The sequence below is a fragment of the Lolium rigidum genome, chromosome 2 (genome assembly GCF_022539505.1).
Source record: "Lolium rigidum isolate FL_2022 chromosome 2, APGP_CSIRO_Lrig_0.1, whole genome shotgun sequence".
In the NCBI taxonomy this organism is placed as follows: Eukaryota; Viridiplantae; Streptophyta; class Magnoliopsida; order Poales; family Poaceae; genus Lolium; species Lolium rigidum.
In genome coordinates, this window is record NC_061509.1 from 226,469,921 (window position 1) to 226,483,408 (window position 13,488).

General features: G+C 42.7%; 1 protein-coding gene across 4 annotated transcripts; it reads right to left on the reverse strand.

Annotated features, from left to right (window-relative positions):
- Positions 1-4,668: 4,668 nt before the first annotated feature.
- On the reverse strand, positions 4,669-9,819 carry LOC124693060 (U4/U6 small nuclear ribonucleoprotein Prp31 homolog). Of its 4 annotated transcripts, XM_047226506.1 has the most exons (7): positions 9,569-9,819; positions 7,968-8,030; positions 7,734-7,874; positions 6,318-7,204; positions 6,132-6,202; positions 5,307-6,013; positions 4,669-4,994 (listed from the first exon to the last, which is right to left on the reverse strand). In XM_047226506.1, the coding sequence occupies exons 1-6, from the start codon at positions 9,569-9,571 to the stop codon at positions 5,907-5,909; spliced, it is 1,272 nt and encodes a 423-aa protein (XP_047082462.1). In that variant the 5' UTR covers positions 9,572-9,819; the 3' UTR covers positions 4,669-4,994; positions 5,307-5,906. The 4 variants fall into 4 exon arrangements, with proteins under 4 accessions (XP_047082462.1, XP_047082463.1, XP_047082464.1 ...); XM_047226507.1 differs by lacking the exons at positions 7,968-8,030; positions 9,569-9,819 and adding an exon at positions 7,527-7,639 and having other exon boundaries at positions 7,734-7,850; XM_047226508.1 differs by lacking the exons at positions 7,968-8,030; positions 9,569-9,819 and adding an exon at positions 7,527-7,653 and having other exon boundaries at positions 7,734-7,849.
- Positions 9,820-13,488: the final 3,669 nt, after the last annotated feature.

Genomic DNA, 13,488 nt, shown 5'->3' on the forward strand with positions numbered 1-13,488 from the left:
GCCAGTCGTATCTTTTCTCTTCTGCACGCCAACGGATTGGTAGAGCCGGCGGGGTGTTGGAGGCACTGCCGTAGGTTGGGATGGCCTTTTAAATCCCCATCCATTAGTGATGATGGCTCTACGATCTATGATGGATTGTCCAAAGTACACCGTGAGTAAAGCCGTATTATCGGGAGAAATCTACTGGGGGTGTGCAGGTGGACAAAAGGGTGGGTTTGCAGTCGCGGAGAAGGCGGTGTGGGCTTGGATCTTACACCTGGCCTCACACCAAAGGAAGTGTGGACGAGCATGCTACTCGGTTGGCAACAAGGATAAGTTCTCTTATGAGAAAAGTAACGCACCTCTGCAGAGGATACTGAATTGTGACTGTCACTCCCTGTTCCGGGAAGGGAACTGCGAACGCGGCAGGAAAGGAACTCCACGAAGTTCTGGTCAACCTGTGAAGACTGACGGGCATAGTTTTCAGAATAAAATAAACCTTTTTAAGAAATGTTTATAAAAACTTGCATTGGCCTATGACTTTCTGGTCTATGGCTGTAGCTAGTGCATGATACACCTATTTCCTAATATGAACTTGCTGAGTACGTTCGTACTCATTCTATCTCGTTTGAACCCCCTTCTTAGAGCAAGGCACCGAAGGAGAAACTACCGTGGAACTCAAAGACAAAGGAGTCAACTGCAACAAGATGCAGAATTCAATCAAAGAAGCCAATGGAGTCAACTTCCGCATCAGCTATAATGGAAACCGAGACTAGTAATAGAAGGGAACCTTTCCCTAATCCTAGCACCTAAGTAGCTAGAGTTCTATAGCAAGCCAATTAGCTCTTAAACTTGAGTTAGCTATAAGATAGACTAAGAGTCGTTCTTCTGGAGCTTTATTTGAAGTTTTACCTCACTGTAAAGTAGGAGGTTGTGTTGATCTTATGTAAACAGTTCGTGTGTACTTCTATAGACATACCTTGGACTCGCATATGTTTCTGTTGTACCACTCTGAGAGATGTAATATGAGTGGAACGGTTTTTCACTTGTGTTATGTCAACGACTTGTGTACTACACCATGCAGTGGTACGCTGGGTCATCACATCCGGCTACCGGCGACAGTCTAGTCCAGCAGCTAGCGAGGGCAAGCAAGCAAGGATGCCCAGGCGGACAGCCCACAGCCCTAAGCGGCTAAGCCAAAGGCAGTAGGTGCAGGCTGGCAGGGTCTACTCCATGGCATGCAGCAACGAGAGCTAGCAGAGACTATCCAACAACCCAGTCAACAACAAGGTATCCTCCATCTTTTCCAATTTTCTTGCTGCAATCCCACATGCCATAGCTGCTCCAATTTTTGCCCGGCGAAATGCATAGCATAACCGCACACGTGACACTGCTGGTAATGCACTTGCCCAAATCTCATTGCTTGATTCTCTTTCATTACCAATTTTCCTATAGATTATAGTGTCTGAAGTTATTGGTTAACAGTTTGGTAATTGGTAATATGAATAATTCATTCCATTGTTGTGTGAAAATTGCTGCGACATTGGGATTAGGCTGGCAGGTTAAATGATAAGATGAATCTTTTATCTACTAGTGCCACCATGATTTCTAGGAACAAATCTTAGTATGCTCCTATGCTTTATTTTATTTTGGAGCAATTCATGTATGATGATCTGCTGAACCAAAAGGTAGCATTAGGTATTGACTAATGTATAGTTTTGGAGGAATTTTTGTGTCAGCTTTGGTTTGGCCCGCCCAACTTTTTCTTTCAAGCTCCGCCACTGTAGTTCATTAAGGTCAATCGATGATCGAAGTTTTCCAATCATGGACACAGATGCCATTGACAATGGAATTATATCACTGAATAAATGATATGATGGACATTCCCAAATGTAAGTATTGTAACACGATCAAGTTACGAAGTTCACGTTACGATATTTATGAAAGCGTAGTAACCCAATCCTTAGACCGTGAGACCATACCTAATCGTTGTTACCGGCGCCTCCTTTGACATCATCAATCGCCACATCATAATAGGGTGGTCATAAAGATGCTGCTCAGGTATTTCAATGGGATGGGTTGAGGCGTATGTGTCAAGAGCGGTATTTGATCATCCGTGTGGCGGGAAGATACTATGGGCTCACTCGGTGAGATTACATCTAGATCATGAGGATGGAATCGAACAGAGCGAGTTGAATACCCTTGTCGGTAACGAGATCGATCTAGCTATAATGATACCGATGATTAAAGTCTCGGACGAGTGCCGGTATCGAAGTAACAAAGGGAATGAGATTCGACATAATGGTTCAAACGACGATCACATCGTCGTAGAATACACATGGGTCACTATTATTCTCCAGAAAACATGGCGATCATTGATCGAATATTGTCTCGATCATGTATGTATCATTCTCCAACCATAGGGAAACACACTTAAGGGTTCAACGAAACTTTAGATTGTCTTGGATTCATCGGAAACTCCGAAGAATAGAGAAGAGAGAACCGGAAAGTGTTCCGGGAGAATCCGAAGGATGCTCGGAGTGGTTCAAGAGGCATCTCAGATCATCGGGAATTAAATAATATGTATTATGTATTAATTAAGTGAATTAATATTAAATTACATATTCGTTTAATTAATAAAGGTGCAGCTCACTTTAATGGTCCCTTCTTGGAAGGGAGCCCATTTAGGGGTCAGTGAACCCCCCACATGGGCTTGTGGGGGCAGCTAGGGTTTTTTGGAGGTGGGGGTCCACCCTCCCTGGCCTAGCTGGCGAAACCTTACGGTTTGGGGCGCACCAAACCCCCTCCCCCTTCCCTATATAAGGTGGAGGCATTGGGAGGAGAACACACAATTCCCTCTTTTGAGAAGAGGAGAGCCCCTTTGGGCGCCTCCTCCCCTTTCTCTCTAGTTATCTCTCCCATACGTGGTACCTTGAAGAGCTGCGCACGGAGGGAGTACTCCACCCGGTACGCGAGAACGCTGCCAGGATCCTGGAGATCTACTTCCGCGCCTCCGCTGGAACGGAGACGGGAGCGTCGTTGAGCACCGTATGTGTGCGAAACTACGAGGTGTTGCACATGCAGCATTGGACGTCGTACAAGAGGACTTCATCACGACCCCGGGGTCGGCGACGAGTATACATCAACCACGTTCTAGCGGAACACCGCTTTTGATCTACGAGGGTACGTCACCGAAATCTTTACCGTTACTGCATTACTCCTAGATAGATCTAGGCAACCGGGTTGCCTTAGTTAGAAACTTTTTGTTTTCTGCTACGAATCCCTAACACGTCACCACCCTTCCAACAGCAGGAGTACCATGAGTCTACGAGGTAGGTCAATGAGAAATTTGGGGGTGAGCCACCTTATGCACACGTTTCCTATCATTTTACAAACTTTCTCGCCATAATTTTTTTGTATAATTTAACCATCCACATGATGCACATTTCTGTCTTGATTCAATACATTTACCGTATGTGTTTAGTATATGCATTTATAAGTTTGAGTGACTTCATTCTGATTTTTTAAATGATTTTGAAGGAGAACACTTGAGGCCTTATTTGGTACTAGAGTTTTAGAGTTTTTGTGAGGATTAGCGGGATAATCCCCACTTACACATAAAAGCATGTTTGGTAATATAGTATTGTGCGAGTTTAATCCCCGCTTATCCCAACTTTTTTCCAAATCTTAGTGTTTTTTTTCTTAATCCCCAATACTCTACCCCTACCTAGTGAAATGGGGATGGGGTTTTATGGGGATTGGGTGAAGGTAAGGGTTTCACCCAATACTCTATAGGATTATCCCCAATAATCCCCACAAAGCCTCTAGCGCTAAACAAAGCCCAAGCAGGTGTTGGAATACTTGTGCAGTATTGATACTTCGGACTTATTAAGGCGAGGTCCACTAAGTAAATCTCACGTTTATAAATGTTAAGTGGGTGCTTATAGTTGGTAGAAAGATTAATAAAGAGATTTCTCAATATTTTACTGTGTCAAACTTTATTTTACGCATTTAGTGAACTTTTGCCGATCAACTATTTCGAGTACACTCCGCAACCTTGGACCGACTAGGCGGAAAAAGGGTTGTGGAACTGTTTCCACTTCTAGCGCCACAAACTGCTAACAGTGGAAGAGCAAATCGCAATAATTATCATGCCCATTCTAGCGTGAATGAAATCTCTCTATGGGCTTGCCAAATTAGAATCCTCCAGCCTAATAAACTGCAAGTGACACAATCACTGGATGTCATATTGTCATTGTTCTGTAGTCATCCGATAGCAATATGTGAGCTCCACGGGGAGCAAAAAACCGTGGACGTGTGTGCACACAGAATTGAGGTTAGCAAATAGCAAGTTGTTGCGAAAATAAAATTCTATAAAAATGGTTGTGGAAAGCCTACCAAGGAATTTCAGTTCTGGCCAAAAAAAATCTATAGGTTGAATTTTCTTGTGGTTATACTTATACCACGTAAAAACACAAAAGTAATGCTTGGGACGTTGGAATTTCACATGAAACAACTCAAATTCCACAGGAGCGGTAAGATTTAACTTTGATGCGTAGATTCCTTTGCTCAGCAAAACAAGATTTAGTTGTACATGGGATATATACATATGGTATATATATATATATATATGAGGTGATAAAATCAAGTATATAGCTACTTGACTACCTAATGCTAACATGAATGCTGTTTCAAGAAACAACACTAAAGTACAAATTATACCATGAGTGTGAGTGCATACAGGGTCTATATCTACATTTGTGACTGAAAATCATGGCCAAGAATGCCAAAAACCTATGTCCAACAGAAACGAATATTGCAAACCTGGTTTTCATTGGACCAAAATTATCACTCCAAGGATTCTCCTAACTGTGCGAATATTGTGATGGGTGTTGAACAAACTTCTTTCAGATCCTTTTGATACTTTAAAATGCCCCTGCATCTGAAAAATAGGTTCTTGTGCATCCACTGAAAAGAAGGTTACCTTGGGGCAACGGATTTGACAGTTCCATTCCCTGGACAAGAAAAACGTAGCATGAAAGTTAGGGCTTTATGCAACACAGAACACTAAACCTATCAACAAGTACATTACCTGCAGTAACTTTTAATCAATAAAACTACCAAGATTGTATAGGAAAAATGGTACACCACTTCTATTAATCTCCAAGTATACACAGATCAACAAGTACTCATTTGAAATTGCATAGACATCTAAATGTGCTGGTAGCCTGGTTACAGAATTAAATTAAGAGAGGTTGTGTACCACATAATTAAGTTCTTCATCTACAGATAGATTAAGACAACGAAAGTTTAAAGCAATAACTTACTTGAACTGGCGTAAATTCCAAACTTGACGTCAACCCGGACCTTACCCCACTGCTGCCGTACTTGTTCTCCTTGAATCTGATAAAACAAAGTAATGCGGAACCAAATTAATGATGTTGTAGAGACAAAAATATTAGGGATACAAATAAACATATTCCAGACGATACAAATTTAATGGTGAAAGCAAAGTAGATAAAATTATAGTGTGGATCAAAACGATCATATGAACAACATGCATCCGTATAAACAATCTGAAATCTGTGAGAGATATGTATGAAGATGTAATGGTAACTGTTGTACAACTAGTGAAGTAAAATCAGTCATGTGAAAAGAGTAAAACAAGGTACCAATGCAACAAAATAAGAGATAGCCATTACTTGATAATTCTGTAGTATTTCCTATTACTTTCCTGTATATAAATTTATTGTGCACCTTTACTATGACTAACTGAGGACCAGCTTCACATTTTTGAAGAAAAATCCTTGCAGTTCTCAGCCATGTTGGCACAGGCTTGATAATGGAAATGTACTTTATGCTCCACCATAACATCGGATAAGTTCCATTTCAGGATAAAATGAGAAGAAATGAAAACATTAAATTGCTCACCCTTTAGAAACTTTAGCAGCAAGTTTGTTTTGACCGATTGACAACCGTAATTTCCCGCTTCCTGCTTGTCCAAGTAAGCCATACCCTTTCCCTAAGCCATCACCTAATAAAAAATACACAATTATGTCCGAAGAAACTATATTCAAGTTCATACATGGTCTATTCCGATTGACATGTATATCTACGGCAATAAGAAGTTTTACATGTATATAATAACTAACCTAATGAGCTCTTCTCTGGCACGCCAAACTGCATTCTATTTGCAAGCTTCATCATGTCGGTTTGTGCATATCTGCAAAATCAAGTACACAGTTATAAATTATAAGAGATAAGTAGCAGATTAACATGCATCGGCCAATTAATTAGAGAACTAGGCACGAGATTGTATAATATGTCCGCTTAAAAACCTTTCTTTCATTTTTCGGAGTCGGCGACCCCCTCTCTTCTTTTTATGAACAGAGTCAGGGACAGGGACTGGCTTTGGGAACTTTGCTTGTGGCGGTTCTTGCCATTTTCTGACTCTCTTGCGGATTTCTTCCAATAAGTTCTTCCCAGCTTTTCCAGTTGTATCACCTCTTATAGAATCAATTCTTGCTGCTAATGTTGATTTTGCAGCTATAAGCCTAAGAGAGCGAGTTCTTAAAGATGGAGGCGTGCTTTGCAATACTTCAGTCTGTTCAAGATAACCAGCACGAAACTGAGACACTGCACTAGAAAATCCACATGAATTTTTCTTCTTTGCTCCAAGAAGTTGCACATTACAGGCAGGCATTTTTGCTAATGCTTCCAAACCACCAGCATCTACCATTAGTTTTGAGGCAACATTGCTGCCAACAATGGCAGTAAGATTGGGTGCTATGTGTCCCATTCGGCTCGCGACGAAGTCAAGTATTTTCTTCTTTGCTGCATCTAGGGTAAGAGCTCTATCACATGCTTCATTAGTTTTTACTAAATTTACCTTAGAAAGAGGTTCCCTACTAGTTGATTCTGTCATAGTAATCCACATTATGTCCGCAGAAGGTAAAAGACCTTTCAAGTCAACTTGGGTTAAATCCACTTCATTTCCGATCTTCTTGACAACACGGGCATAATCAATTGGATGTTGAATCCGGGATTCTAATAGGGGAAGCTTAAGGTTATACTTGCCCCGTATGAAACTATGGACAGTACTGATCTCATTGTCAATATCTACTGATAAAGCGTTGCAATCAACAATAAGTTGGTAATCCAGGTCCTCCAGAATGCTTCCTTGATTGGGAACAGTTATGGCTCTCTGGACGGCATCTTCAACTTTCTGTTGCGAACAAGTGAAAATGGTCAGTATGCTGACCGAACAAAATGAATAGTGATGGAACTTAGAGCAGTTAAGGACTGAATTTTAAGTAGAATGGAGAGAAGAAATTATGGAATATACCAATGCTCACAAAATCAAAGTCAACTCTGATCGACACAGATACATTGAAGGAATGAACACAATTGCTCCATAAAAGGAAAGGTAGTTTGTTTGCTTACATTCTAAGATACATCCATGAATGTTTGATGAAGAATAGCAACGACTAAAGTTAGTATGAGAGGGAAAAATTAAATGTTTATGTGATTCAGTAGCCATAATATACCTGAACATATGAAGGTTTCTTTGGTAAACTATTTAGCTTATCCGCAGTGAAAAACACTTGGAAATCCATTAAAAGTCCTAAGAATCAGGAACCATGGTGTCTTCCATTATATACTGGTATAGTTTTTCTGTTAGCCAGTCAGAAAAAATATTCCACAGCTGTTTTATATAATGCAACTAATTGGGGTGTAAAAGTCATATCTCTTACCTGCATTATGTCATTATAATATTGTGTCTTCTGAAGTTTTGAGATACTATCAAGATCGTCGCAATAAACAGATTTGATGAGGTCAGAGATGTTGCCATCAACATCTTCTTCCATATTCACTGCCTCTGCGTTTACCTCTTCCTGAAATATGGTAAGTACACATATGTCAGTAAGGAACAAATGTCGTTGTACCACATATTTTCTTTCAACAATAAAAATATAAATTTGACTCACTTGACAGGGTTCATTATCCGATAGCTCATCAAGATCAGCCAAGAAAGACTCAGCAAGGCTAGCCTGAAAATTTTCATTAGTTAGCACACCTTAGGAATTACTTGGTGTGAATAACTGAATGCGGACTTTGGATGTAATGAAGTAGCAATGTACAAAGGAATATGACTCTGAATATCTAAATAACCATGTTGAATATGAAGAAGTATCAGTATATATTTCGATCAGGCAAAGGGCGGGCACGAATAATTGTATGACCAAAGCGGCACCGAAAATTCTACAGCAAAAGAAGGTTATGAGGCTACATTTAGTCCCAGGCATAAAACCTGAGCAATATATAACCTGAATCCACAAGTGAAGTAAACAGTGACTCCTTAATTCAGCAATCCATATTCAGGTAACACAATATGATAGCAGGGGCCAATATATCTAACTAGTAGAGCTACGAATGACTTGCAATGAACTTCAAACTTGTCCCTCTTCAAACCACTACCACAAACAATGATGCGCGAACCACAGTTTGCAACAAGGAACGCAGTAAAGTAGAATAAAGTTAAGAATTACAACAGCATGGTTTCATAGAACTACAGATCTTGTTGTGCCCAAACACCTCAAATATTTGAATAATAATAAAATCCTTTGAAAGCCATATCCAAAAACTCAAAAAAAAACACTCCAAAACCAAACTGGGCGACATACTATTTTCGGTAAATGTTGGCTTACAATCCCTCAGAATAAAACTGTTTATCCATGTAGCTTAATATGACCATATTTAAGTCAGGGAACTGAGACAAAAAAAAAAAGCAAATCTAATGTGAATCGTGAAATACATTATATATGTCTGGCCCGTATCTGTCCACACAACAACTCCTACTGTGTAGTCATCAGAAGCCAACAAATATCGGAGCATAAACTATGCCACCATCCAATATTAGGATTGACCAATCGAAAATGCTCCAGACATGGGATTTCTAAGAAACAGTTCCTCAAACGAGAGAATCATTCTTTTTTCAATGTCATAATGCGGTTCTAAAAATATCATTAACAAGAGCAGATGTTTAAGGTTGCAACTAACATCCCACAGACATGGACTCTGGAAAGAAGCCGGCTGTGTGTACTCCTACAGCATATATGACAAGAGACATGTCGCTCATTGGATAAAAGCTGAATAGAACTTTCGGTCATACAAGCACTTGGTGAAGATGGTTTCAACTAGCCGCAGATGAACAAAATCCTAGAGCTGAACTGCGTCTCGAAACAAGGGAAGTTTAAGTGATATATTGGCCTATATGCCTTAATGGCACTGACCATCGGAGAGCAAGTAAACGGGAAATCCTTCACATGTCCAGACACGCCGAACTGAAGTAGTTAAACGGAAATTAGAGCCCCGTCTCACGAATCCCCCCGCCTGAAAACCTAGCTTCCCACTGGAAATAAAGCTATATATCCAGGCCACGCGCAATTCAGCCCAAATAAACACTGGTAGCACTAAAAAAAATCCCCCGCCTAATCAAATCGGTGATCGAGCAGATCCAGACGAGTAGGATCAACAGCCCCTTCCGGCTGAACGACTGCACAAGTAGGTGGTCGGATGAAGTACTCACCATGATCGACACTGGGTCTCGTTGTCGTCGGCGGCGGCGACGGTACCCGCGCAGGGAGCAGCGGCGAGGGCAACCACGCACGAGCTCTGCAGGCTCGCACGGCTGTTGATTCGTGTTTTCCGTCTGCGCTACTTGAAGCCTCGCCGTTCGTGGAATTTAACTGGGTCGGCTCGAGTAAACAGAGAAGGGCACGAACCGGTATAGCCCGAATCGGTGCGATTCCCTATCGAACCAAAGGAGCGGACGCCATGTGGTATTTTTTGACAAAAATCTGACCTGTGCACGGTTTTACTGGTGTCTTTACATTTCAAGTTAAATCTGTTTGACCAAACTAAACAAAATTAATCCCGGTGAAACTTTTTTTTACAGAACCTCGTGAAAGTGCGGGAGCTCCCGCATTGCATTATAAAAAGGGAAAAATTAATCCAGTTCATAAGAAGAACGGGACCCGAAAATCATAAGCGCGCGCACGCAGTTAATAAGGAAAACCGGCGAAAATCAGCCAGATACAAGTCTCCCTAGGCCCTCACAACCAACTAGGCATATCTGCTACCTCAAGCGCACTCTCGCAACAACAAGAAGAGAACTTGCGCCTAACCTTAAGAAGACAGCGGCTAAACATTAGCTAGTACCAACTCGCGAATTGCCTGGGTCGCCATGGGCGATGCAGACTTCTTGCACAACCGTATGTATGAATTCATCTTCTCTTGCACATCTTCCTCTGAGCCTTTCTCTGAGATCGAATCCTTTGGCAGCTCACCGAAAGACTTTGCCAACCTGTATTCAGCGCGCTTGGCAATTGCAACGCTTGTTCTTGACGTCCAAACGTCCACTACGCCTCCCAACACAAGTGGCGTCCCCTTCGATCTGCACAAGAATCGGTGTGTCGAGCAAGGAAAGCGGCTCTGTGCAATTGAAACTGCTCAAGTAACCATCCCACAAGGAAGAAGACGACATGTCAATCGGCACCCCACTTCAAACCAACAAAACGTCGACCTTGGAAACCTCCAAGCTCTTAGGGCCACCTGTTGTCCCCTTGCCTTGCTCCTCCACATCTTGAGGCACCTTCTCGGGAAAGATAAAGTCCAAATCAAGAGGATCATTCGTAGACCGAGCCAGCCACATCAGACACACCAGAATCCTCAGCATCGTCCACAACTGGAGAATCAACTTCATCATGCTCGGCCGTATCTCCCAGAGGGTTGAGACTTGATCAGTCCAATCCTGCACAGCGGCGACCAAGTCGCGAAGAGGCTAGAACACTTCCTCCTATCGAGCGGCGAACATAGCCTGCAACTCAGTGCTTACCACCTCCGCTTGGGCTGCGAGGAGAGGCTGTAACAGCCGCACCTCAGCCGTAGGTTCGCCCGGAACAACCATAGTGTCACTCGTATGAGCAACCACAGATACCCAAGGGTGAGGTGGTGACGGACGCGAGCCACCGCATGGGATAGCAGCATGGCCAGCCGGCGTGTCGCTCGCACAACAAGGAGGCGCTGGTGGAGAGCAGCCATGGACATGAGGACGGCGCGCCTTGCAGTCCCTTTCAAGGTGCCCGGAGAACGGGCAACCAAGGCACCGGACAGAGCCACGACATTCTGCAACAAAATGGTCCATCGCCAAGCAACAGAAGCCGAGGCAAAGGTCCTCCGCTTGAAAGGGGGGAAGGGTCCGGTCTCCTTCCTAGCAGGCGGAGCAGGCGTCTTACCTGGCCTCGAGCGTCTCTGTCCCACAACCTCCTCCCAAACCCGCTCTATAGGCCCCAAGGGAGAGCCGGTGACAAGCATCAGCGTGAAATTGGGGGGGGGGGGAGCTATGCATAGGAAGGCGGTAGGAGGACCTCAGAGCACTCAACAGAGGGAGGGATGGGAGCTCCATCGAATCCAGCGAGGGCAGCAGGCGGGGGCGCCGTGGTTGAATCCAGATTAGGGCAGGGGGTGTGGTGGGACGGGGGAGGAGGGTTGGTGGCTGGTGGCTGGGGAGAGGCGGGTGGTGGAGGAGGAGGATGCCATGGTTGGGAGGGGTGCCAAAGTTGCAGAGTGGCAGCGGCAGCCGCTGCGGCGGCGCTAGCGCATCGTGTCGCGCGAGCTGGGTGCAGGTGCGTCGTAAAGTAACTTTGCTCAACATTCTTCCGCACCAGTTTCTTTAAACTTTATTTTTTAAATCAAGACCACATACTGTATATTAATTCCGATGAAACTTGGTAAAACAGTGTAGGATGGATCTTAAAGCAGGAAGTCGAACATACCAAAACTTTCCTTACGCGGAATAAAATCATTTTACCTAAACTGCATTTTCCCCTTCCATCCGGAAAAACAAAACAAAACTAATAAACAAAAGAAAAGCGCCTCTCAAACTTACTCTATTTGTCGGTGTAATCCGAAGCTGCTATATAAATATAATCCACCCTATTTCATTTGCCGTTTGTGTATACCTAGCCGAAGCGCTAGATGAGAATATGCCAACAAAAGGAACAGCCAGACCTTATAGCTGCTTTCAACTGGGACATGCATGGTGTTTTTTCCCACCCGGACCTGATTTTTGAAATAAATTCTGAATATATTATAAAATGTTTAAAAAATCTGATAAAAATATATCGCATATATCTTGATGTTCTATATGTTTGCAAATCTGTTTCAATAAAAACCGATATTTTTTGTGCCATATGAGAAAAGACAAAAATTGGGGCTAAAACTATACTCTCCACAAGACATTTGCTTGTCTTTTTACACAAGACACAAAAAAAGGTCGGTTTTCTCCGAAACATGGCATATGCACATAGAATGTCAACATATATACACAAAATAATTAATATTTGAAAAAACTTTTACGGTGGCAGAAGCATGTGCACCCAAGATCAAAAGTGCATTCCCTCTTTCAACTGCCATCAGTTTAAAGACTCCTTCGTATTTTCTTATTCTTCTCCTTACATGAAACTAATATATGGTACATGCGCTAACACTATTTATGTTATTCCCGATTTATTTTGTAAGTACTCCCTCCGTTCAGTAATATAAGATGTTTTAGACACTTTCAAAATAGACGAGATACAAAATAAAATGAGTGAACCTACACACTAAAAGTAAACTAGATACAAGAAAAATAAGTTAACCTTAAAAATGCTTACAAAGACGTACAGAGGAAGTAAATAATATTGCATCCACCCTCTAATATTTTGGGCTATTATACAAATACATAATAAATATCTACATTCCAAGTCTTTGTCCCAAGTTAAGGCAAAGTAGTCTTCTTACTCTTCTTTTTGGAACCTGATACGTCTCAAACGTATCTATAATTTCTTATATTCCATGCTAGTTTTATGACAATACTCACATGTTTTATATACACTTTACATCATTTATATGCATTTTCCGGCACTAACCTATTAACGAGATGCTGAAGCATCAGTTCCTTTTGTGTTGTTTTTGGTTTCAGAAATCGTACACAGGAAATATTCTCGGAATTGGACGAAACGAACGCCCAGGGTCTTATTTTTCCACGGAGCTTCCGGAAGACCGAAGAGGATACGAAGTGGGGCCACGAGACGCCCTAACCACAGGGCGGCGTGGCCATCATGGGGCCCGCGCCGGCCTATGGTGTGGGGCCCCCGTGCCTCTCCCGACTCTGCCCTTCCGCCTACTTAAACTCTCCGTCGCGAAAACCCTATTACCGAGAGCCACGATACAGAAAAAGTTCCAGAGACGCCGCCGCCAATCCCATCTCGGGGGATTCAGGAGATCGCATCCGGTACCCTGCCGAAGAGGGGAATCATCACCGGAGGGCTCTACATCACCATGCCCGCCTCCGGATTGATGTGTGAGTAGTTCATCGTTGGACTATGGGTCCATAGCAGTAGCTAGATGGTTGTCTTCTCCTCTTGTGCTATCATGTTTAGATCTTGTGAGCTGCCTATCATGATC

Coding starts and splice junctions, on each gene's coding strand:
- LOC124693060 (XM_047226506.1), bottom strand. Junction 7,875..7,967: donor CGGATAATGAACCCTGTCAA/GTGAGTCAAATT, acceptor ACCATATTTCAG/GAAGAGGTAAACGCAGAGGC. Junction 6,203..6,317: donor CTCCGAAAAATGAAAGAAAG/GTTTTTAAGCGG, acceptor TTGATTTTGCAG/ATATGCACAAACCGACATGA.